General features: G+C 43.0%; 1 protein-coding gene across 3 annotated transcripts in view; it reads left to right on the forward strand.

Moving 5' to 3' along the window:
• Positions 1-25,295, forward strand: part of CFLAR (CASP8 and FADD like apoptosis regulator) — a 50,711-nt gene that overhangs the window by 21,748 nt on the left and 3,668 nt on the right. For 2 of the 3 annotated variants that reach the window (XM_068967309.1, XM_068967310.1), the window contains 4 exons: positions 436-521; positions 6,985-7,042; positions 11,694-11,743; positions 12,427-12,508. In XM_068967309.1, coding sequence (XP_068823410.1) covers positions 436-521; positions 6,985-7,042; positions 11,694-11,743; positions 12,427-12,508 — 276 coding nt within the window. Of the gene's footprint in view, positions 1-435; positions 522-6,177; positions 6,256-6,984; positions 7,043-11,693; positions 11,744-12,426; positions 12,509-25,295 lie in introns of those variants that run through there. The other variant, XM_068967312.1, reaches the window with a different exon arrangement.

The raw sequence follows: 25,295 nt of genomic DNA on the forward strand, positions 1-25,295 counted from the left end.
TATTGTGGTGGGTTTTGCCATACATTCACATGAATCAGCCATGGGTGTATGTGGTCCTCATCCTGACCCTCCCTCTCACCTCCCTCCCCATCCCATCCCTCAGTTCCCACGTCTTTTAGACTCAAACTCCGTATGGGCTCTGCTAGCAGTCTGCTGCCACCATAGAGCCTGAGGGCATGACTGATACCCAGTGATCTGCACACAGCCCTCCCCCATGCCCATGAATGATTCATCAAGAATAGGAGTATCACTTTTAGTCTGTTCTTAATGACGTTGGGAGAAGAGTCATCTGATCTGACATTTTGAGTTCAGTAAGTGGCTGGAAAGTTTTGGGTATTTTGAAAGATCATGACTGACTCTGAAATGAGCCATTGTTGAAGATTCATTTGATGATAACTTGTCAATCTTAACTCAGTGCCTCTCTTCTGCTTATAGCTCAAGGAGTGGAAACAAATTATGTAAATGCTCGCCAGGCATCTCTGCCAAACTTGAGTGTTAAAGATCCTTCATATAACCTAAGGGTGAGTCTGGGGCAAATGTGTGGAATCCTGGCATGAAACAATTTCAGAACTTTGATAAAAATGTACGTATTCTCCTCACATGTATTTCTTTTAACATATGAAAAAAATTGTGACAGAAATATGCATTGTTTATAAAATATGTATAAATTCTTATCATTTCAAAGCTAATGTGTTTATTGAGATAACTTGGAAAATACAGAGAACTATATATAAAGGAAAGGAGATAAATCACCTCCATGTTAACAGTTGTTCCCCTCTAGTCTTTTTTCCCTGTGTGTTTGTGTATCCACATATACAAACATTTTTTCCATTGTTGGTGTGTTCCTTTGAAAATTTACTTTTTTATTTTTTAATATTTATTTGTTATTTACTTGGCTGCACCAGGTCTTAGTTGTAACATGTGAACTCTTTGTTGTGGCATGTGAGACCTAGGTCCCTGACCGGGGATCAAACTTGTGTCCCCTGCACTGCAAGACAGATTCTTAACCACTGGACCACCAAGGAATTCTAGAGAATTTAATTTTTTAAATAAAAATAAGTAGGACGTGCCCATGGACAAAAAATTCAAAATGTGCTAAAATGATTTTTTAAAGTCTGTTTCCTCTTACCCAGTTCCTTTCCCCAGAGGCAGCTGTTGTTACCCGTTTCCTTCTCTGACCATTTGGAGATAGCCTGTGCACATATCATATTAATTTTTATTTTTTTTTCTTCTGTACAAATGGTAACACACTATGCCCACTGTTCTGACCTGAGAATTCTTAGAAATTTTTTCGTATGAATCATGGGACTGCCTCTACTTAATCATTGTTTTTAGTGATTGGACATAGTTTCACTTTCTGGCTGTATCACAATATGTGGATTTAGATTTTTTTCTAATCTTTTGTTATAAGACAATACTTCAAAATAAATATCCTTGTATTTACCTCTTTGTGCATTTGCTTTTCATTGAACTTATTTTAGTGATTTCAACAAATGTGTAAAAGTGTTTTTGTCACTGAGTGACTGATCTGTGACCGTAAATAAAAGATAGTCACTTCTGGTGGTTGTGTTAGTCAGTGGTGCAAGGTCATCATCAGAATAATTGTTTGGTTAATCTTTTATATTGAGAATTTAATCTCATTGTAATCTCATCCTCATCCACATATAAGGATATATGGAATGTGTGGTCAGGACCACAGTTTATCATTTTTAATTAAATCATAAACACTTTCATAAAAGTATGTGATGAAAATATTGACTATACCTGTAATAAAAATAGTTTTGTGGAGAAGATAAGTTGTAAGAGAGCATTAAGCAATGGAATTTTTGAACTCAGATGGATGGTGGTAGGCATTCACTGCCCAACCCTCTCATTAAATAAATAAGGACATTTAGGCCTAAGTACCTAAGGGCCTCCTTTGAGGCTGAGCTGGTAAAGAATCGGCCTGCAATGCGGGAGACCTGGGTTCAATCCCTGGGTTGGGAAGACCTCCTGGAGAAGGGAAAGGCTACCCACTCCAGTATTCTGGCCTGGAGAATTCCATGGACTGTATAGTCCATGGGGTTGCAAAGAGTCAGACATGACTGAGCAACTTTCACTCAGGCCTAAGGAACATTGATTGCCCACTCTACCTACCACCAGACCTATGCCCATCCATAATCCTTCTACACCATGGTGCATTTTTTCCAGAATTAAATATGCTTTTCTGACGGGGTCTCACCCTGGTGGATCTAGGGTAATTTGAAGGTGGGGACGGAATCAGCGTCCTGGAAAAAACTTATTTAATTGCAGATATAGAGAGAGATTAGAAACAGATAGTGTAGTAGGAAAATTAATGGAGAAAAGAGGCTGAATAATTGGTTTACGTGGAATACTAATTACCACCTACATAGGCCACAGGCGTCTTTCCGTTTTCCCGAGGGCGAGGAGGCACTGAGGCCTCCCTGGTCTGATCTTAGAAGCCCCAGCAAAGTCAGTAGGCTTGGTGTGTACCCTCGTACCAGAAGGGAATTTAGCCAGGAAAATGGGGAGCGAGAAAGAAACGACATGGGGGAATCAGTCTTTCCAGAAACTGATTCGATTTCTTTATTTTTTAGGTTTGTTTATATACCTTTTTGTTATACATAGGGATGAATACAGAGTCACGCGGGGGTCAGCAGACCTGACCCTTGTCACAATCAGGTGCTTCATATAAAATTATACAAAGGTATTACGGGTTTTTACATCATCTTCTAGCCATGAGGTTTGCTGACATTTTTATGGCCCTTTCTGATACTGGTCAGTTAACCAGAAAACTTATTTTTCCAGGGGTGATTTTTTCTTAAATCAGGCGCCACCCTCCAAATAAAGTTGCATTCCTATAGGGTGAGGGTGTAGTGAGTTACAATCAAAAAAGGAATTTACCTAACCTAAGGTTTAACATGATTAATCTTAAAGGTTAATACTTATTTCTCCTATATGCTAGTTATATTCATTATAAGGGCAGGAATATGGAGATTTAGCAGCAAATATTGGCTCAACAAATGTATACCCTTCACCAATGTTCCCCTTAAGATCTATTTTGTCTTAAGATAGTGATAAAGTTACATTTTTACATAGCATAGTGATTTATAACAAAGTACAGTGATCTATAACAAAAGAGAAAATTCATTAAGTCAAAAAGTCTAGTATTGCTAACATCAAAAAACTACTATATTTCCTTTTCTATATTCCAGATACATTGATTAATATATTCCCAGGTGCCTAAGGATATGGAGGCCTGGCGGCAATCATTGACTCATCAATGAAAAAAGCCCTACGCTAATACTCCAAACTCTCTGTGCTGTTTATGGCTGAGAGGTTGTCACACGAGCTAGTCTGTCAGCAGAGAGGTTTGACCTGAGACATCCTTGTCACACCCAGGGCAGGGAATTAGCAATAATTATTGGCACGACAAATGAAAAAACCCTTCACCAATATAATTTCTAATCAACCCACTAATACTATACTAATGATCTTCTAACTTCTCAAAAGAGTCTGTATTTAAAAAGTTTTAAAACATCCTGTGCCTCTCACAGTTGGGAGGCTGTAAACAATCACATGCGGCCAGACGAGCCTGATCAGGCAGGCCAGAGAACCTTCAGAGTTCGTAAGTTAAAACACTCTTGTCATGCCCAGGAATTTTTATTAACTGGAGCTACAAGTTAACTCCTTCTCTAAAAAAAATGGTTATGGGGGAGAGCTCCCCGTAAAGTACTCTGGTTTTGGGGATAGATGCTCGGAAACAGGGGGTTTCCTGAGGCTTGATCACGCCTTTGTGTATGCCAAGCTTCCTTCCTCATGACCTTTGCCATGGGCGGAGTTCCTCACGCTGGCTCCCAACACTTTTCTTTGTCCTTCTGAACCTTTGTGATACCAAATCATGAGAGAAGACTGATTTAGGATTTAGATCCCGATTTTCTGAACTTTCTTTGCTGTGATGTATCTAACAGAAATTATACTGTCATTCTTAGTTAAAAGCCTGCTGTATTTTTATTATTGCCTTTCTACTTTGTTAATGCAAGTGATTGGATTCACTGTCTTTGTGGCTTTTTAGGAACCCACATGCTCTGTAAATTTTGCCTTAAACTTGCTATATTAATCTGTGGCCTTGGTCATTCATTCATTTAGTTAGCAGGCACTATGGCATATGAATTCAGTGAATTCCTCACAGGATTTAAGAGCCTGGATGTTAACTCATACAAGTTTACCAAGGTGCTTTTAAAATTACAGTAGCATTTGCCATCTCAAGTTCCAAAGATTCCTGGATGCCCTTAGAGAAGTCTTATCCACTTACCCCACCCTCAGTGTCCTATGTCTTTATTCTAAATGCCCCATCTCTTTATAAATTTTGTCCAAATTTAGCCCCTGAGTTCAAATACTTCCCTTTATGTGACAAAATATCTTTGGAAGTGTTAAAGTTAATTTCCAGAGATATAAACATTTCCTTGTTATTACTAATTTATAATTTCATTCTGTTTTGGTCAAATAATTACTCTGTATGATTTCTGTCCTTCAGAACGCACTGAACTTTTTGTTTGCTTTTTATGGCACATTGACTTGCCTCTTGAGAAATCTGTATGCAGGTCAGGAAGCAGCAGTTAGAACTGGACATGGAACAACAGACTGGTTCCAAATAGGAAAAGGAATATGTCAAAGCTGTATATTGTCACCCTGCTTATTTAACTTATATGCAGAGTACATCATGAGAAACGCTGGCCTGGAAGAAGCACAAGCTGGAATCAAGATTGCTGGGAGAAATATCAATAACCTCAGATATGCAGAGGACACCACCCTTATGGCAGAAAGTGAAGAGGAACTAAAAAGCCTCCTGATGAAAGTGAAAGTGGAGAGTGAAAAAGTTGGCCTAAAGCTCAACATTCAGAAAACGAAGATCATGGCATCTGGTCCCATCACTTCATGGGAATTAGATGGGGAAACAGTGGAAACAGTGTCAGACTTTATTTTTTTGGGCTCCAAAATCACTGTAGATGGTGATTGCAGCCATGAAATCAAAAGACGCTTACTCCTTGGAAGAAAAGTTATGACCAACCTAGATAGCATATTCAAAAGCAGAGACATTACTTTGCCGACTAAGGTCCGTCTTGTCAAGGCTATGGTTTTTGCAGTGGTCATGTATGGATGTGAGAGTTGGACTGTGAAGAAGGCTGAGCGCTGAAGAATTGATGCTTTTGAGCTGTGGTGTTGGAGAAGACTCTTGAGAGTCCCTTGGACTGCAGGGAGATCCAACCAGTCCATTCTGAAGGAGATCAGCCCTGGGATTTCTTTGGAAGGAATGATGCTAAAGCTGAAACTCCAGTATTTTGGCCACCTCATGCGAAGAACTGACTCATTGGAAAAGACTTTGATGCTGGGAGGGATTGGGGGCAGGAGGAGAAGGGGACGACAGATGATGAGATGGCTGGATGGCATCACGGACTCGATGATGTGAGTTTGAGTGAACTCTGAGAGTTGGTGATGGACAGGGAGACCTGGAGTGCTGCGATTCATGGGGTCGCAAAGAGTCGGACACGACTGAGTGACTGAACTGAACTGATACAGTCTATTTTGGTGAATGCTGTATGCACTTTGTAAAAAAAAAAAAAGAATGTTCTCAACTATTGAGTGAAATATTTGATACATTGCAATTAGTTCAAGCTGGCTGAATGGTTTTCAAATACATTCTTTATCATTATTATTAAAAAAATTACAGTGGCACTGTAGGATACGTGATACCAACATATGAATTAACAAATTGTGGGACTTTCCTGGCTGTCTAGTGGTTAGGACCCTGTGCTTCCAATGCAGAGGGCACAGTTTGATCCCATGTTGGGGAACTAAGATCCTGCAAGCCACACGGTACAGCCAAAAAAAAAGTTGTAACTCTGTACGGTAACTTTTTTTGTATTTATCTAGAGTCAATCTAGCTTTGATTTGATGTTATATCTCTTTAATAGTATGTAAAAGTAAATGCACACTCATGTGGGGTTTCAAATTCTAATATCATTATCCTCTGGCTAAGTCATTGGTTATTACTGATAAAAGCAATTTATGTGTTTTCTTTGATTTAGATGCACAGACTTAGCTATAGACACAGCTTAATAAATAGTGTACTTCTCTCTTTTGGCTAGGATAGCTTCAGAGGAGAACTGTCATTTGAAAGCTGAGCGTATCAGATGGTTGACAGTGTGTGCTATGTGTCCCTTACACAGGACCTGTCATCTGAGAAGAGAAAGGGTCTGTTCAATCTTTCATTCTCTGATTCATCCCATTCTGGCCCTCAGAGAGGGTGGCTGATGTTCAAGAGCCACACCCACATGTGGCTTATGCATAGCTAGGCATTATAGAAAAATAAAAACTGGACATTTATTAAGCACTTCCGTATGCTTAAAAGTCACTATGCTGAGTGCCTTGTATACATTTAATCCTCAAAAATATTTATAAGGTAGGTACTATTATTGTCCTCATTTTGAAGATAAGAAACAGACATATAGTTAAAGAAATTGCTCAAAGTTACATAGCTAATAAGTGGCAGAATTCTGCCCCCTCTCTTAATCATACCTGTACCTTGCCTCTGTGTTAAAGATCAGGCTGAATGACCTGATCTTTAACACAGAATGTTGAATGTTGTAAGTTCCAGCAGCTTGTTCTAACTTTGAGTTATTGTGGCAACTCTCCTGTACCATGACGTCTGACTTTATTGAGCTGTTTTTGAAACATTCTAATATGCTAGTTCAGTATATTTACACATTTATTGTATTTTCACTTTGAATTGCTGCTTTGGTCATAGACTCTAGTTTTATGGAATTAATGTCTCTTGCTAGTTTTCTTTAGATAATTTAATAGTGAATGTGATCCTTTTATTTATTCCTAAGTAAGAATCCTATCAAGATATGTAAAGAGGTGTAATATAATATGCCTCTGAAAAATGAACGGGGAGTGTGACCTTGTTTTTTATGTTTGAAGCTCCAGAATGGCTGGAGTAAAGAACAAAGGCCTATGATGGGACCACCTGACATTCAAAGTAAGACCAGCTTTTCTTTATATTCACCTTTATAAATGCTTAATAATTCAAGTACAAAATGTTGCATGTTTAGAGTTGGCCATTCCTTTATCTACATATTTTAATTAAGCTCTCAAAATGAACAGTTAAACTCTTAAACTATATACATTGACATTTCTAGTTATCCATCAAATTAGCTTATTTGAATGTAAATACCTCTGACTTCATCATTTTGGCTATATATTTTAAGAGATGTGACATTTATACCTCAAACAGAACTATAACCAGGCCATGTTAAACATTAATCTAGCCGTGGTCATAAGCCATGTTAAACCAAATATCTAGGGGCAGGAAGAAAAAAGGTTACTAGGATCTTGTTTTATAGCCCATTTAATAAATGTAGATACTGTAAGATGACATTCTCTACCTCTACAAATAAAAGAATTTTTTAAAAAACCTAGTCATCTGGTCCCATCACTTCATGGCAGATAGATGGAAAACAATGGAAACAGTGACGGACTATTTTCTTGGGCTCCAAAATCACTGCTGATGGTGACTACAGCCATGAAATCAAAAGATGCTTGTTCCTTGGAAGAAAAGCTCTGACCAACCTAGACAGCATATTAAAAAGCAGAGACATTACTTTGCCAACAAAGGTCCATCTAGTCAAAGCTATGGTTTTTCCAGTAGTCATGTATGGATGTTAAGAGTTGGACCATAAAGAAAGCTGAGGGCTGAAGAATTGATGCTTTTGAACTGTGGTGTTGGAGAAAAATCTTGAGAGTCTCTTGGACTGCAAGGAGATCCGACCAGTCCATCCTAAAGGAAATCAGTCCTGAATATTCATAGGAAGGACTGATGCTGAAGCTGAAACTCCAGTACTTTGGCCACCTGATGCGAAGAACTGACTCATTTGTAAAGACCCTGATGCTGGGAAAGATTGAAGTCAGGAGGAGAACGGTATGACAGAGGATGAGATGGTTGGATGGGATTACCGACCTGATGGACATGAGTTTGAGCAAGTTCTGGGTGTTAGTGGTGGACAGGGAAGCCTGGAGTGCTTCAGTCCGTGGGGTCACAAAGAGTCAGACATGACTGAGCGACTGAACTGAGTCATCTCAACCAAAAGATTTAAGGGATATAAGATCTCTCTCATCACTCTTAAAACATCAGCTCTTGATGCTATCATTTTCAGGAAGGGTGCTTTTTGCTTGTCTTGAGTCCTCCTTGAAGAGAGGGCTGAGTCTTACTGTAGTGGATATGATTGCACTTAAGGGGCGGGGCTGCTTAGACAGGTAAGGAGGGCTCAGTCTTCCCTGAGGAGCTTGGAATTTGTTCTGTGTGCAGTGGCGATCCTGAGTGTACCAAGCAGGGTGGTGGCCTGATGGAAGCTTCCTTTATGTGGCAGGCCCCTTGCAATCCCCTGACTCAGCCAATATACTGTCTGTGTGCACCTCCAAACATTCTGCCCACATCAGCCAGGTGGAGCAAGTCATGCCCATCCTTCCATGCATAAAAGTTGGCCCTCCAGCCAGAGCTGTTGAAGAGTGAGTTAATTTCTGACAGCATGTTTCTTAAAACACCAGTGAGGTGGTGAGAGTTAGCTGTTTAAATTGGGAGACTTGGTAGATTTGGATAGGAATTTAAAATAATCAGAGTTCTTTCCACTGGGCTCTGTGATGGCCAGTTTATCCTTGAAGGTAATTATACAGGTGAGGTAGATGAAGCTATCAATAGCCCTGCAGACCCTTAGGAGAGCTGGTTGCCTGCTCTTGCTTGGATATGGTTCATTTGCTGATAAAAGAGAAGAGCATCCTGATAACTTTCCCTCAATCTAATAGAAGTTTAATCAAACCAAGTGTTCCTATTATTTCGGACTTTCAAATAGATTTCAACTGGATGATGACTACAATAACTACAATTTATTAACACTTTTAGTAAGTGCTAAGTACGCTGAGAACTTTCCCAAAGAAAGGCAATGCCAAAGAATGCTCAAATGACCGCACAATTGCATTCATCTCACACACTAGTAAAGTAATGCTCAAAATTCTCCAAGCCAGGCTTCAGCAATATGTGAACCGTGAACTTCCAGATGTTCAAGCTGGTTTTAGAAAAGGCAGAGGAACCAGGGATCAAATTGCCAACATCCACTGGATCATCGAAAAAGCAAAAGTTCAATTCTGCTTTATTGACTATGCCAAAGCCTTTGACTGTGTGGATCACAACAAACTGTGGAAAATTCTGAAAGAGATAGGAGTACCAGACCATCTGACCTGCCCCTTAAGAAACCTGTATGCAGGTCAGAAAGCAACAGTTAGTACTGGACATGGAACAACAGACTGGTTCCAAATAGGGAAAGGAGTACGTCAAGGCTATATATTGTCACCCTGCTTACTTAACTTATATGCAGAGTACATCATGAGGAATGCTGGGCTGGAAGAGGCACAAGCCAGAATCAAGATTGCTGGGAGAAATATCAATCACCTCAGATATGCAGATGACACCACCCTTATGGCAGAAAGTGAAGAGGAACTAAAAAGCCTCCTGATGAAAGTGAAAGTGGAAAGTGAAAAAGCTGGCTTAAAGCTCAACATTCAGAAAACGAAGATCATGGCATCTGGTCCCATCACTTCATGGGAATTAGATGGGGAAACAGTGGAAACAGTGTCAGACTTTATTTTTTTGGGCTCCAAAATGACTGCAGATGGTGAATGCAGCCATGAAATTAAAAGACGCTTACTCCTTGGAAGGAAAGTTATGACCAATCTAGATAGCATATTCAAAAGCAGAGACATTACTTTGCCAACAAAGGTCCATCTAGTCAAGGCTATGGTTTTTCCAGTGGTCATGTATCAATGTGAAAGTTGGACTGTGAAGAAAGCTGAGTGCAGAAGAATTGATGCTTTTGAGCTGTGGTGTTGGAGAAGACTCTTGAGAGTCCCTTGGACTGCAAGGAGATCCCACCAGTCCGTCCTAAAGGAGATCCGTCCTGTGTGTTCATTGGAAGGACTGATGCTGAAGTTGAAACTCCAATACTTTGGCCACCTTATGCAAAGAGTTGACTCACTGGAAAAGACCCTAATGCTGGGAGGGAATAGGGGCAGGAGGAGAAGGGGACGACAGAGGATGAGATGGCTGGATGGCATCACCGACTCAATAGACATGAGTTTGGGTAAACTCCAGGATTTGGTGATGGACAGGGAGGCCTGGTGTGCTGCCGTTCATGGGGTCACAGAGTCGGACACAACTGAGCAACTGAACTGAACTGAAGTACCCTGAACTGAGATGGACATGTTACATAGATCATTTTGTGTGTTTTCTTTAATTCTGTTCAGCCATGATTGTTAAAATATAAAAAAGTGAAATTTTCCTCTTAATTCTGAGTATCAGACATAACCACTATTAATGTTTGATCCGTGTACCTTTAGTAAGTATATGTAATATACACACACAATTACATGATTTTAAGTACATTGGCTCAATATTAAACATATTATTCAGCAATCTGTTTTTCACTTAATATATCCTGCATATCTTTTCATGTCAAGTACATAAAATCTCTGTTATTTGTTTTAACATTGCATAGTATTCTATGTACCATTATTTATTTAACCAGTTTCTTGTTAGTAGACTTTCAGGCTCTTTCTAGCTTAGGGCCATTACAAACAGTCCTTCAGTACCTCTCCATGACATTTTTGCACACTTGTTCTGTTATTTCCTTAGGATAAACTTCTAGAAGCAGAGCATTGGTTTAAAGGGTATTGCTAATTGTCCCTTAAAAAGTCTGCTTCAGCTTATACAGCATTACCATTTGAAAGTGCTCATTTCCCCAAACTTGACCAACACTGGCATTTCCTTTGCCTGTCTTTAGATATAATTCCTCATTTTTGCAGCAATCTTATAAATCAGGTGCTCATTTCAGAGATTAAAAAACAAAACAAGACAAAACCAAACCCCAACAAACCCGGAGACTTCAGGAAGAAACTTGCCCCAGATCACAGAGCTTATCAGTAATGGTGCTAGGGTTTCAGCCAGCTCTTCACGACTTCAAAATGGGTGGGTTCTCCACTTCCCTGGGACTAGTAAAGTCATTTTTTATCTACTTTGCTTTAGGCTCATCTACATTTGCCAAGTCCACTGTGCAATATCTTGCCATTGACATTTTATTTTACAATTTTCCATTGACACTGGATTAAGAAAACATGGCCATCTCTTTTGTTAAGTGGCAAACTCACAAAAGCTTTTCCTTCTCTGAGTCTCTAAGGCTGTTTCCTTGAGGCATTGTGTGCAATTTCAGCACATGCAGTAAAGCTATTGATATGTTGGGAAGTAAGTTTAGCAGATTCTCCCTCTCAGGTTAAACACCCCCCCCCACCCCCCCGTCACTGGGCTCTTACCTGGAAAAGGGCAAGGGAGAACCTTCTTTCACTTCTATTTAGGTGGTTTTTCTACACAAAGCCTGTTTAGCATGGGGACTTGTGTTTTGTTATCAGTTAAGTATTTCAGTGTGAGGGAGGTTAGAAGCTTGGGGCTGAGTATAGCTGGGGAAAGAAGAGATAGTAGAGGGGAAGAAAATCGGAAAAGAGAACAGGTGTGGCATAAAAGCTAGCAGGGACTAGGAACAGTCTTGGTTCTCCTTCAGTTTTGTAAATGATTTCTCTCTCACCCCCAGGAGAACCAGTGAAGAGACCCATTCAGGAATCAGGAGCATTTTTGCCTCAGGTACAGAATAAATGATCTGAGTTGGTAGTGTAAGCACAGTATCTGTGGGAGCACTGATGGCTTTACAAATAGCTGTCTATTAAGAATTCTTTGTGACAGTAGGATGCTGAGGATGCTATTCTGAGAACGCTTCTGTTCTAAAGGGGAACTTTGGATGTAGCAAAGAAAAAGATGTTGAAGTGGATTGCATTAGTGAACTTTGGAATACAGGAAAATTCCAAAGTGGCATTTCTCTTCTCAGCTGAGTGATTGCTGAGTAAATAAGTAAGCAGTGACCCTGAACCTTGACTTGTTATGACTTTTTCTATGCTGGTATGTCTTCTCTATAACAGAAGGCAATAGAAGGCCTCCTTTTGCGTTGGTTTGGAAAAATATCACTTGTACAAACTCAGGTTGCTATGGAAACTTATGACCCATCTTTTCTCTGTGTTTTACGTTATCTTTATCTCACAAAGCTAATGTGTAAAGGGACTGCAGGTTTCATTAAAATTAATTAGAAACTAAAATAACTGGTTGATGTTGAAGGGAAATGTCAGTCGTGGTGACTTCAGCCTGTGCCTATTGAGTAACTCATCTGCCAAAAGGAAATTTAAGGAAATCCAAAAGAAAAGATAGTATGGGTGGGACCTTGAGGTAAGAGAACAATGTTTAGCTTCTTTGACAATCCCTGCTTTCCTTTCCAGCACACAGTAGAAGAGAGATATAAGATGCAGAGCAAGCCCCTGGGAATCTGCCTGATAATTGACTGCATTGGCAATGACACAGGTAGGTGTGGGTGCCCCAGATGAATCGATGCTCCACGGTGAGATCGAGGCACACACAAGCAGTATTCATCAGAGGCATCAACACTAGCTGCTGCTTAACAAACCACTGCCCAAAAATGTGGTTTCACACAGGAAGGGTAGTTTCTTACTCATGTCTGGTGGGGATGGGGCTGGGGAGCTTCATTGTAGGTGTACATCAGTGGTGTCATCATCTGAGGGCTTGGCGTTGTCTTTGGATCCTCTATGTATGGCTGGTGGATGACAGAAGTGAGAGGAGGAGCTCAGAAGGACTTTAGGGACAGGCTTTAAAGTGATATGTATCATTTCTACCCACAATCCTTTGGTTAGAGCTCATGGCCCCATCCAGCCACAGTAGACAAGGAACTGAGTCTAGCTGTGTGTCAGGAGGAAAATGAAAGGGAGTTGGAGGAACCCATAGTGCTGCCTCTGGCACAAAGGCGAATTTTGTGAAAGTTGGGGCGGTTCTGTCTTGTCTTTCCATGCTAGATGCTGCAGCAGGAAGGAGTCCTGAAATCCAAGGAGGGGTTAAAAATGGAAGGTTGTTCTGGGCTTCAGTATTATCAGATGCCCCATCATTTCACCTAGATAGATCTTTAAAGCTTTTCTGGGGAATATTAAAAATAGGATAAGTTTGTGCTCATTTAGAGGCAATGTTTCTGCCACCCTGGACTTTGGTTATTGGCCTGAGTCTATACTACCTGTTTACCCTTGTTTGGATCTGAATGGATTCATTTGCTCAGCTGTTGGATGTCTGACTCGAACTGAATCAGTCACTGGTGATGTATCAAAAAATAATGAGAAGAGCTTATATAAGTGCAATAAAATTTGGTTTCATTATTTATCTCTTTCTCGAAAGGATTGATCGTTTTATTTCCACAGTTTTCCAGCTTCTCAGCATTCTCTTAGAATGAGTCAGAACTGTGTTTTTTAGGCTCACTGAAAATGTTACCATGGTGGAGCTTGCCTGGTGGCCCAGTGGCTACGACTCTGCTCCCAGTGCAGGGGGCCTGGGTCAATCCCTGATTGGGAAACCAGATCCACTCGCCTTAACTAAAGATCCTGCATGTCCCCCAAAGATCAAAGATCCTGTGTGCCACCACTAAGACACGGTGTGGCCAAATAAGTAAAAATAAATATATATATATTTAAATGTTACTATGGTAAGTTTTATGGGAAGAGCATCCAAGAAAGGTCCGATTAGCAACTGTTACACTGAATTTCCTAGGATTTCAGATATGATGTCACTTTCTCCGTCCTGTATTTAGTTAGATGTGAGAAATGCTGTCTCTTGAGCTATCGATGTGTCCTGTGTTTATTTAGTTTTATTTTTCTTAAATTGAGCTGTATTCTGTTTACAAGATTTGTTCTTTCTGGTTTAGCCCTTTAGTATTCACTTAAGAATGAGGAAATGTTTTCTCCAAAAGAGATTTTGTAATCATCCTCCTGTTTTGGTTGTGACCAGTTTTGTTTCATTCATTAGCGAGAAGTTCCCAACTGGACTTGGTGCAGGATGTATAGCTGTTGTGTGAGGAGAATCACAAAGATAAAGCCATGACTTGTGATTTTCATGGCCAGATTCCAGTGTCTACATCCCTTGTTGAGTTATGAACCTCTTGTGGGCTGGGACTGAGTGTGTATTTGTATTTTTCTGTGTTACAGAGTTGTGATCAGAGTTGAGCCCTGGGATACCACCATGTAGGTGTGAATCATGGCTTGGCCTTGTCCTAGTTTGTTACCTGGGGTACTTTTTCTAGCCTCTCTGTAGCTCCATTTTTCTTCTGTAAACTGAGTTCATAACAGGACACACCTCATAGGGAGATTGGGAGGAGTGAGTGAGTCGTACTTGTAAAGAACTTAGGGCAGTGCCTCACACACACACACACACACACACACACACATTTAGCAGGCACTAAAATATCCATTTTGTGAACGTTAGTTAATGTTATTTGTCCGTTTTGTTTGTTTAATTTTAGTTGTAAATCACTGGGCTAGAACTCGCCATGGCTTAGAATTGGGATCCAGAGGCCTATATCAGTATCTGCAAAATAGCTGGAAGATATTGTCTGTTGATGGGTACACAGGACTTTGCCCCAACACTGTTCTTGACTTTGTTTCTCCCTGGTCTTGCATTCCCTCCATTCCTTCCTTTCCTGATTAACAGCTGCTTGAATCTGCCTATTGGAACTCAGGGAGGGTCATGGAAGCTGGGTGAAGGCTGTTTTCTATAATCAAAGAAATGCAGGGCCCCACAGGGCCCCTGCACAGTATCACTCTTATCCCCATTTTCAAGATGAGCAACCAGAGCACAATAAACTCCCTTTGTAGCTTTTCTCATTAAGTGATAGAGCTGGGGTTTGAAAGATTGACTGCAAAGCCTCTGTTTTTAGCTACTTCGCTGTAAGTTCCATGAGGGTGGTGAGCTTCTGCTATGTGTCTTCAGAACCTGGCACTGGGTGGCACGTGAGAGTTCAGTAAATATTTGTTGGGTGAATGAACAAAGGAATAAGCTCTGTTGGTCTTAATATGTTTCTAAAACCATTCCTTTGTACCTGTAGAATTTAGCAGACTCCCTTACACCTATCTGTTCCTGTCCTCAAAAAAAATGAGACATCTATCCAAAGAGTATGTGATTTCCCCAAAGCTTTATAGGTTTATTCTTCCTTTATTCCATAAATGTTTATTGAGCACCTACTATATGCAAAACACCACACTTGGCCCTATGTGAAGCAGGTATAGAGGCCACAAGGTAGAGACTGGCCTCAGAGACACATTGTGAACAAAGATAAGGTTATCATTTGGTGGCTCATTCTTTAAAAAAAATTTTTGTAACTCTTTTTTTAAATGGCTCATTCTTGAGAAGAATCTTTAGAGAAGTCAGTAGCCTCTTCTTGGAGCAGACGCAGAGGCTTAAGGATTTGGGGCCAATTGTCTCAGTTCAGTGGCTTTGTGCTTGGCATCCTCGGTGTCGCGTCACTTGTGTCAGAGGCCTAGCAAAGCTAGACTTGCACGAGGTCCTGCTTCAAGGCGCCCTGACAGAGCATCTTGTTAAGGAGGGGAGAAGTGAGAGCCCCAGATCACAGACACGTGGACTCTGGACCTTGACCTTGGGCCCTGGCTGGGCTTTTTAGGCTGAATGAAAGATGATGTTTGCAGATTTTAAGAGGATGTGTTTGTTCATCTTTTCTCCCTCACTGTTTCTGAAAAGCTTGAAGATTTTTGTGTGCTCTTTTAACTAGGCTAAGATGTAGATTTCTCTAACAGATGCTGCACATTTCTCTGGGAAATTTGCGCAGGTAAACTTTCTCTTCTAATAGAGCAGCAGTCGTTCTGAAAGCCGAAAGTCGGTCACAGAGAGAGCTTCGCAAGGGTGTTGACTGGAGCTTGGCTGCTCCTTGGAGTTACGCAGCCCCTTTCCTCAATTTCACTTAATGGGATGGGTGACAGCCCAAATCAGCAGCATTTTCCTGTACTGATAGATATAAACAAAACTCAGCAAGGGGAATCAGAGCAGCCATGGTGGTCTCTGCTGCTATGCTTTGAAAACACGTAGAAGTCTGACACCTGAGATGATGATGGAGGCTTCATTCCCATAGAGCAGCCACTGTTGCCTGCTAGCTGGAGTGCCAAGGAAGAGAAGCCTCCCCCTTTTAACTCCCTTGGCATTAGCAGACTATTAAAGATAGCTTCCCTGGGAATTGGGCGGAGGGAGAGTGTGTGGAACCAGAAGTCTGTGGTGGATGCTTTTTTTTTTTTCTGGGCATTCTTTTTTAGTTTGGCTGTGCTGGGTCTTTCTCCTGGGCAGGCTTTTCTCTAGCTGCAGTAGCAGAGGCTACACTCTGGCTGCAGTGCGCGGCCTTCTCATGGCAGTGGCTTCTCTTCATGAGGAGCATGGGCCTGTGGGCTTCAGCAGCTGCGGCTCCTGGCTCTGGAGCACAGGCTCAATGGTTGTAGCACATGGGCTTAGTTGCTCTGCGGCACGTGGGATCTTTCCAGATCAGGGATTGATCCTGTGTCTCCTGCATTGGCAGGCAGGTTCTTTACCACTGAGCCACCAGGGAAGCCCTTTCTGAGCATTCTTATCTCTGGAGCACAGGCTCAATAGTTGTAGCACATGGGCTTAGTTGCGTCAACCTTGTCCGACTCTTTGCGAACCCCTGGTCTGCAGCCCTCCAGGCTTCTTTGTCCATGGATTTCTCCAGGCAAGAATACTGGAGTGGGTTGCCATTCCCTTCTCCAAGGGATCTTCCAGACCCAGAGATCGAACCTGTGTCTCCTGTGTCTCCTGAATTGGTAGGCAGGTTCCTTACCACTGAGATACCTGGGAAGCCCTTTAACTCAGTGCTACATAGCAAACCCTTTTTTCACAGACAGCTTAAATCTAGGATGTAAAGAATTTTAGGTCCACAAGCCCTTATTGGAGACCCTTGTATTTCAAAATTTAAAAGTTTAAGAATTCAGAATGATGATATGGTACATATACTGTAATTTATAGAACATTCCAGTGGGGTCTAGGGTAGTGCCCCATAATCTGTGATTATTTCTACAGCAAAAGGAATGCATATTTGCACTAAGTGGAATAAAGACTATAAATAGCTTTTCATTAGTTCAGGAAAGATTTTGCTACAACACAAGTTAGGGAAAAGAACTTAAGTTTTTCAGAGCTTCTGGAGTTTTGGGATTGTGGAAAAGGTGTGGTGGGTAAGTAGAAAAGTAGAGGACTTTAAGGCTGCTTAAGGGGCTACAGAAGCCTCTCTTGACATGCACTTGACATGTTTATTATTAATATTGTTTTCTCCTAAGAAAAGCTAGTCCTGAAGGAATTACTAGTCATCATCTGTAGCTTAAAAGAAAAACGACGTTTGTAAAGTAGCTTATAATTTTGTGTGTCCAGTAAATGGATTGTCCAGTAAAACCCCCTGATCGGTATATCTGAACCAATCGAAAGTCAGGTTTATACAAGCCCCGCCCCCTCCACTGCCCACTTCCTTTCTCACTCTTCTTTCTTTATTCACCATTTTCCTTCCACTTGGAGGCCTTTCCTTTGCCCTGGTGTTTTTTTGGGGGGAACCACAGCTGAATTACACCTTCCCCATAATTTCCCCTTCAGGTGTCTGACTGCACTGACTTTCCCTACTCTGATCTCCTATTTTACGTAAACTCCTGCTGCTCTATGTGACATGTCAGTCATTGTTTTATACGCATTTATACACATCCAAGCACCCCGAGTCCTGCGTCCCAGCACCCGGCTCACCGCCGCCCCCTCTCCTATGTGATTATTCTTCTCCATGCCCTGACACACGTGGGGTGGCCACCAACCACGGCCACAAGCACCTTCGTCCCACGCTGTCACTGATCCACACTGACGCCCAAGGCCCCAGCAGAGCTGTTGAGGAAACCTCCTGCAGCGATGGCAAGCACCCGTCGGCCCACGGGGGCTCCTTTTCCACAGGGGATTCCACCGTCGCCTCATGTTGGTGCACTTCATCGGCCGTCCACTTCACCTCTGAAGAAAACAGTCTGTAAACAGACATGAAAGCCTTTGGTGATAGAGGAGCCCAAGATTGGGCTAAAAGGAGACTGTGGTGTGCGATTACCCCTGGGGAGAATTCCTAGGGAAAGTGGATGACAGGTTGGGGAGAGGGGATGGAGTGTATCCTGGATAGACAGACAGTTTGGAGGGAATGGGAAACTACTGGATGTCATAACTAGGTGAGGGGTGTGTCTGTATGTGTGCCCACGTACCCACCTTTGGTTAGGAGTAGGGAGGGAGGTCTTCTGGGTAAATCTTGCCTCACTGTCGTAGGCCTGAGAGCTGTGGTCAGGCAGGTGGAATACCATATTGGTCGGGTAGTCCACCCTGGCAGGCATCTCTGCCTAGACCATACCTACAGCCTCCCATCTGGTTGGCAAGGTTTTCCCGGCCGGCCCCACTGGTATCTGTGTGCTCTCTTCCTTCCACTGCGCGGCGGTGTGACTGCCAGCACAGGTCCACATTCATCATCACACCTATGCCTCCTGGGTGCCTGGGTCTGCCTCCCAGAGCCCACTTAAGACCAGGACCTTCTTGGAGCCACCACCAGCGCATGAGAGTCACAGCCAGCCCAGGACCTGGCACAGTGGCTGAGCCTCCCATAGCGGTTGCTGGCATGAGGCATGTGGTAAGGAAGGTGTGTTCGTGGCCACTGGCCCCACTTGTAGATGTAGATACTCCTCCCGCACCTTCCGCTGTGGCCACCATCGTGCAGCTGCTCACACCCATGGCGACCGCCCCGGCCCACCCCAGCCCACCCCTAACCCCACCCTACCCATCCCCACCTCCTTACACCACAACAGCAGGGTCCCCAGCACAAGCCCAGGAGCATCACTACAGCCATGAGGGGCACCAGCCACAGCCCCTCAGCAGGGAGGAAGGCAGGCATTGGGAGGCCCCAGGTGGGTCATGGTGGAAGCGGTGCTGCTGAGAGTCCAAGCAGTGGGGAGGGCATCCGAGAAGGAAGAAGCTGGTGGTGGACAGCTTGGAGTGGGCAAGGTTGCCACTGTGGCCAAAAGGTTTGTCCTGGGGAACAGTGGAGGTGGCCTGACCATGCTTGGGCTAGAGCTGCAGGGCCCCAAGGGGCTGCTGTCACAGCACTGAGGCTGGCAGAGCAAGCATGAGCTAATAGGGTGGTAGGGTTGCGCCAGGGAGATCAGTAGGTGGCAGGGGGAGAGGAAGAAGAAAGGCTTCCTTGACCGGGAATCAAACCTGGGCTGCAGCGAATTCTAACCACTGTACCACCAGGGAGCATCAGGGGTTTGCCCCTGGCCTGCTCCTGCTGAACCCAGCACCTCCATGCCACCCGCTCTGTGCCACCTTGGTGCCCACACCTGGCCCAAATGAAGTAAGACAAAGGCTAACAGAATTTTGCCAAGAGAACCCACTGGTCATAGCAAACACCCTCTTCCAACAACACAAGAGAAGACTCTACACATGGACATCACCAGATGGTCAATACCGAAATCAGATTGGTTATATTCTTTGCAGCCAAAGATGGAGAAGCTCTATACAGTCAGCAAAAACAAGACTGGGAGCTGACTGTGGCTCAGGTCATGAACTCCTTATTGCTGAGTTCAGACTTCAATTGAAGAAAGTAACGGAAAACCACTAGACCATTCAGGTTATGACCTAAAGAAAATCCCTTATGATTATACAGTGGAAAAGACAAATAGATTCAAGGGGTTAGATCTGATAGAGTGCCTTAAGAACTATGGACTGGGGTTCGTGACATTGTACAGGAGACAGGGATCAAGACCATCCCCAAGAAAAAGAAATGCAAAAAGGCAAAATGATTGTCTGAGGAGACTTTACAAATAGCTGAGAAAAGAAGAGACGCCAAAGGCAAAGAAGAAAAGGAAAGATACACCCATTTGAATGCAGAGTTCCAAAGAATAGCAAGGAGAGATAAGAAAACCTTCCTCAGTGATCAGTGTAAAGAAATAGAGGAAAACAACAGAATGGGAAAGACTAGAGATCTCTTCAAGAAAATGAGAGATACCAAGGGAACATTTCATGCAAAGATGGGCTCAATAAAGGACAGAAATGGTATGGACCTAACAGAAGCAGAAGATATCAAGAAAAGGTGGCGAGAATACACACAAAAACTGTACAAAAAAGATCTTCATGACCCAGATAACCACGATGGTGTGATCACTCACCTAGAGCCAGATATCTGGGTATGCTAAGTCAAGTGGGCCTTAGGAAACATCACTATGAACAAAGCTAGTGGAGGTGATGGAATTCCAGTTGAGCTATTTCAAATCCTGAAAGATGATGCTGTGAAAGTGCTGCACTCAAATATGCCAGCAAATTTGGAAAATTCAGCAGTGGCCACAGGACTGGAAAAGGTCAGTTTTCATTCCAATCCCAAAGAAAGGAAATGCCAAGCAATGTTCAAACTACTGCACAATTGCACTCATCTCACACCCTAGAAAAGTAATGCTCAAAATTCTGCAAGCCAGGCTTCAACAGTACATGAACCAAGAACTTCCAGATGTTCAAACTGGATTTAGAAAAGGCAGAGGAACCAGAGATCAAATTGCCAACATCCTTTGGTAATCATAGAAAAAGAAAGAGAATTCCAGAAAAACATCTATTTCTGCTTTATTGACTATGCCAAAGCCTTTGACTGTGTGGATCATAATAAACTGTGGGAAATTCTTAAAGAGATGGGAATACCAGACCACCTGACATACCTCCTGAGAAATCTGTATGTGGGTCAAGAAGCAACAGTTAGGACTGGACATGAAACAACAGACTGGTTCCAAATTGGGAAAGGTGTACCTCAAGGCTGTATATTGTCACCCTGCTTATTTAACTTATATGCAGAGTACATCATGAGAAATGCCAGGCTGGATGAAGTACAAACTGGAATCAAGATTGCCAGGAAAAATATCAATAACCTCAGATATGCAGATGACACCACCCTTATGGCAGAAAGTGAAGAGGAACTAAAGGGCCTCTTGATGAAAGTGAGAGAGGAGAGTGAAAAAGCTGGCTTAAAGCTCAACATTCAGAAAATGAAGATCATGGCATCCGGTCCCATCACTTCATGGCAAATAGATGGGGAAACAATGGAGACAGTGACAGACTTTATTTTCTTGGGCTCCGAGATCACTGCAGATGGTGACTGCAGCCATGAAATTAAAAGACACTTGTTCCTTTGAAGAAAAGCTATAACCAACCCAGACAGCATATTAAGAAGCAGAGACATTACTTTGCCAACAAATGTCCATCTAGCCAAGGCTGTGGTTTTTCTGGTAGTCTTGTATGGATGTGAAAGTTGGACTATAAAGAAAGCTAAGTGCTGAAGTATTGATGCTTTTGAACTGTGGTGCTGGAGAAGACTCTTGAGAGTCCCTTGGACTGCAAGGAGATCCAACCAGTCCATCCTAAAGGAAATCAGTCCTTCACTGGAAGGACTGATGCTAAAGCTGAAACTCCAATAGTTTGGCTGCCTGATGCGACCCTTGATGCTGGGAAAGGTTGAAAGCAGGAGGAGAAGGGGATGATAGATGATCAGATGGATGGCATCACTGACTCGATGGACGTGAGTTTGAGCAAGCTCCAGGAGTTGGTGATGGACAGGGAAGCCTGACGTGCTGCAGTCCACAGAGTTGCAAATAGTTGGACACAACTGAGCAACGGAAATGACTGATCTAGTTTGCTTTCCCAACAAGAGTGTGGGCTTCTTGATGAATAAGAACTACACGGTTTACTTCATCTGTATCCTGTAACCACAGTGTTTCTCTAACACAAGGAAGAGGAACTTGTAAAGCATGAGTTTTGAGGTCAAGTGAGTTTTAATAGATGAGAATAATTTGTTCCCCTTTAAGAGCTTTGCGATGCATGTTGGCCTTAAAGCTTCTGAGCAGCCTTTACTTCTGAGTAAAGAAACCTGGTTAAGTATTGTCAATCTTGCATTTGTCCTTCATGTTTGACCTCAAAACTCCCCTTTCCACTAAGAATATGCTGCACACTTGAGTTGCATTCATGTGCTTTGTAATAACTTGAGCTGGGTTTATTAAAGTTACTCAATAAGTGATTGTAAATAGACTGGTGAAGCAGCCACCCTTTCTTTTTTATTCTATACTTTTATTTAATGAATCTCATTTTGTAGGTAGTATTAAGATAAATGTGAGCTCATTTCAGTCACAACACATTCTAACTGAATGGAGTCATGACATTTCACTGTGTTTAATTTTTTGGATTTCATCTCAGTAGTCCCCAGACTGGTGGGCAGTGCTGATTCTAGCTTTTCCCCAACAGCCCTGCACTGTCAGGCCAGAATAGACCCCTCTCAGGAAGTTAATAAAGGAACAGCTGAATTTTACAGAGAGAGGGCTGGGTCAGGTGTGGAGTTTCCAAGATGGGTAGGAGAAGTGGGACTTCTGCAGTTGGCTGAAGTTTTATTTTCCAAACTCAACACCCACATTTTTCTTCCCCTATTTGCAAAGAAAGACAGGGAAGTTACTGTTGATACATGGGAGTGCAGCATCTAGATCTGGCCACTCTGAGTCCATTTTAGTTAGCTTTCACTCTAAGGGGCTTCCCAGGTGGCACTAGTGCTAAAGAACCTGCCTGCCCATGCAGGAGACATAAGAAACATGGGTTTGATCCCTGAGTTGGGAAGATCTCCTGGAGAAGGAAATAGCAACCCACTCCAGTATTCTTGCTTGTGCAACGCTATGGACTGTAGCCTCCATGGAGTTACACAGAGTTGGACACAACTGAAGTGACTTAGCGCACTGGTTTCTAAGGAAGTAGATTCCATACAAGAGAGGCATTGCAGGCAGGCTCCATGATTTGTGGTGAAGTGGATGCCTTTATATTCTTTAAAACTAATATCTTAAAAAAATGTTTTATTTACTTATTTTATATTTATTTTGGACTGTGCTGGGTCCTTGTTGCTGCACACGGGCTTTCTCTGGTTGCGGCGAGCAGGGGCTGGCCTGTTGTGGTGGGCTGGCTTCCCGTTGCAGTGGCTTCTCTTGTTGTGGAGCACAGGCTCTAGGCACGCAGGGTTTGGTAGTTGCAGCACATGGGCTTAGCTGCCCCATGGCATGTGGGGTCTTCCTGGACCAGGGATCAAACCCATGTGTCCTGCATTGGCAAGTGAATTCTTAACCGCAGGACCACAGGGGAAGTCCCCAAACCATTATCTTATATTTGAATAAGCACTCACAGTTTGCAAAGCATCTTGACAGAAATTTCAGTGGATCCTTACAGCCACCTTCTGGAAGATATGGTTTAGTCACTGATCCATTTTATAGATGAGTAAGTCACAGATGTCACTTCTTCAAAGCCACACTATCATGATCTTGATCCTGTATAGACTGGCTTATATCCATGTTCTTGCTGGGTCAAGAAAAAACAACAGCTAGCCTCAGTCCTCATCATCTGATAGAGAAAAGGTGTGTTATTAATGGGAAATGCCAGCTGGGATCCCTTCAGACCGTGTCCATTGAGTGACTGTTGCCTCAGGAATATTTTAAGGGGTCCTCTGTCTTTGTCTGAGGCCCATTCAGGTCTGGTGTTCTGATTGGCCTTATACTTGGCCTTGAGGACCTGTATGGCTTTTGGATCCTCTTCCAGCTTTATTCTTTTTCCTTCTGTTCTTCTAGACCACAGATTCCCATCTCCTTCTTAGCTCTTCTGTTAGCGAAAGTTAGCCTTCTTTCAGGACCAGACAAGGTTTAGACCTGTGTGTGGGTGGAGGAGTCAGGACTGAAACTGAGACCTTGTGATTCCAAGACTTCCTCTTTTACCCAGTTTCATGCAGTGGGCTGCCAACTGCCTTGTGACAGCTCAGCCAGAGCCTGTGGGCAGCCCAGATCAAAGCAAGAAATTAAGTAAGGCGCAGGACAGCATGGGTTCTATGAGACAGCCTGGCCAGAGCCTGCGGGTAGCCCAGATCAAAACAAGAAATTAAGTAAGGTGCAGGATAGCATGGGTTCTGTTCAGACCCCTGCATACAAGGATGGAAAGGAAGGAAGTGGCTTTCTTTCAAGGGCTTTGATAAGGGAGTCAGTCTATCAGTGAAAAGAGGCTTTTGAGGGGACTAAGCCAGTCTGAGACAAGTAAACAAAAGAGCTTTGAGTCTGGTGTTTCTCTGTTTGCTTCTGCCCCCTAGGGGAGAGAATGCTCCATGACTGGAGAGTGACTCCTGAAAGGGAGAGTTTGGAATAAAGCAGAGGGGATGGCACTGGAGTCCCCGTCCAGGTTCTCTCATGGTACAGCCCCAGCTGAGCACAGAACTTGGCACTGAAGCCTTGCCTACACCCTCAGAAACCTTGCCTAGCAGGAGGTGCTGCTGCGCCTTGTCTAGCACTCCGAGACCCTATGTAGACAAGTGAGGTTGCTTGTCATAGGATTTTAAAGAGATTGGCCCCTTCTTTATATCTCTTCATTATGGCATTTTATGTATGTATATATATATATATATATTTATATATAAACACACACACACACACACATATATACATATAATTCAGTGGTTTTTTTGCCCTTACCTCTTGGTCTGGCAGAAGGACAACAGTGAATAGTTTAACTACATTCTTAGGTGATGGTTATCATCGTTGCCTTTTGCTGACTTACTGGTGAATTGAAAAGGGAAGTGAAAGTGTTAGTCACTCAGTTGTATCTGACTCTTCGTGATCCCATGGACTGTAGCCTGCCAGGCTCCTCTATCCATGGAATTCTCCAGGCAACAATACTGGAGTGGGTTGCCATTCCCTTCTCCAGGGGACCTTCCCGACCCAGGGATTGAACCTAAGTCTTTGGCACTGCAGGCAGATACTTTACCATCTGAGCCGTCAGAGAAGCCCAAAATATAAGGTGGGAGGGAGGTTCTGTGGCCCCTGGATCTAGATTTAGGTCTGTGCTCTGCAAATGCACCCATTCCTATGAACTGGGTTATTTTAAGAAGGAGCCCCTCGAACAAAAGTTTTGGTTGAAAGGAAAAAGTGTTTTTCACTCTCATGTAGATGAGAGGTGGGCTCAGTCCATGCCTGAGGCCAGATGTGGCGGTGGCCTCAGGGAAAGAGAATGTAGCGGGACAGACCATGGCTGTGAAGCTGGGACATGAGTCACATAAGTCATGTTTCAGGCTGGTTCTATCCTCCTGACCCGTTCTCAGGACCTTTGCTGCTGCTGCTGCTAAGTCGCTTCAGTCGTGTCCGATTCTGTGCAATCCCAGAGATGGCAGCCCACCAGGCTCCCCTGTCCCTGGGAT

This window comes from Capricornis sumatraensis, chromosome 3, assembly GCF_032405125.1.
Source record: "Capricornis sumatraensis isolate serow.1 chromosome 3, serow.2, whole genome shotgun sequence".
In the NCBI taxonomy this organism is placed as follows: Eukaryota; Metazoa; Chordata; class Mammalia; order Artiodactyla; family Bovidae; genus Capricornis; species Capricornis sumatraensis.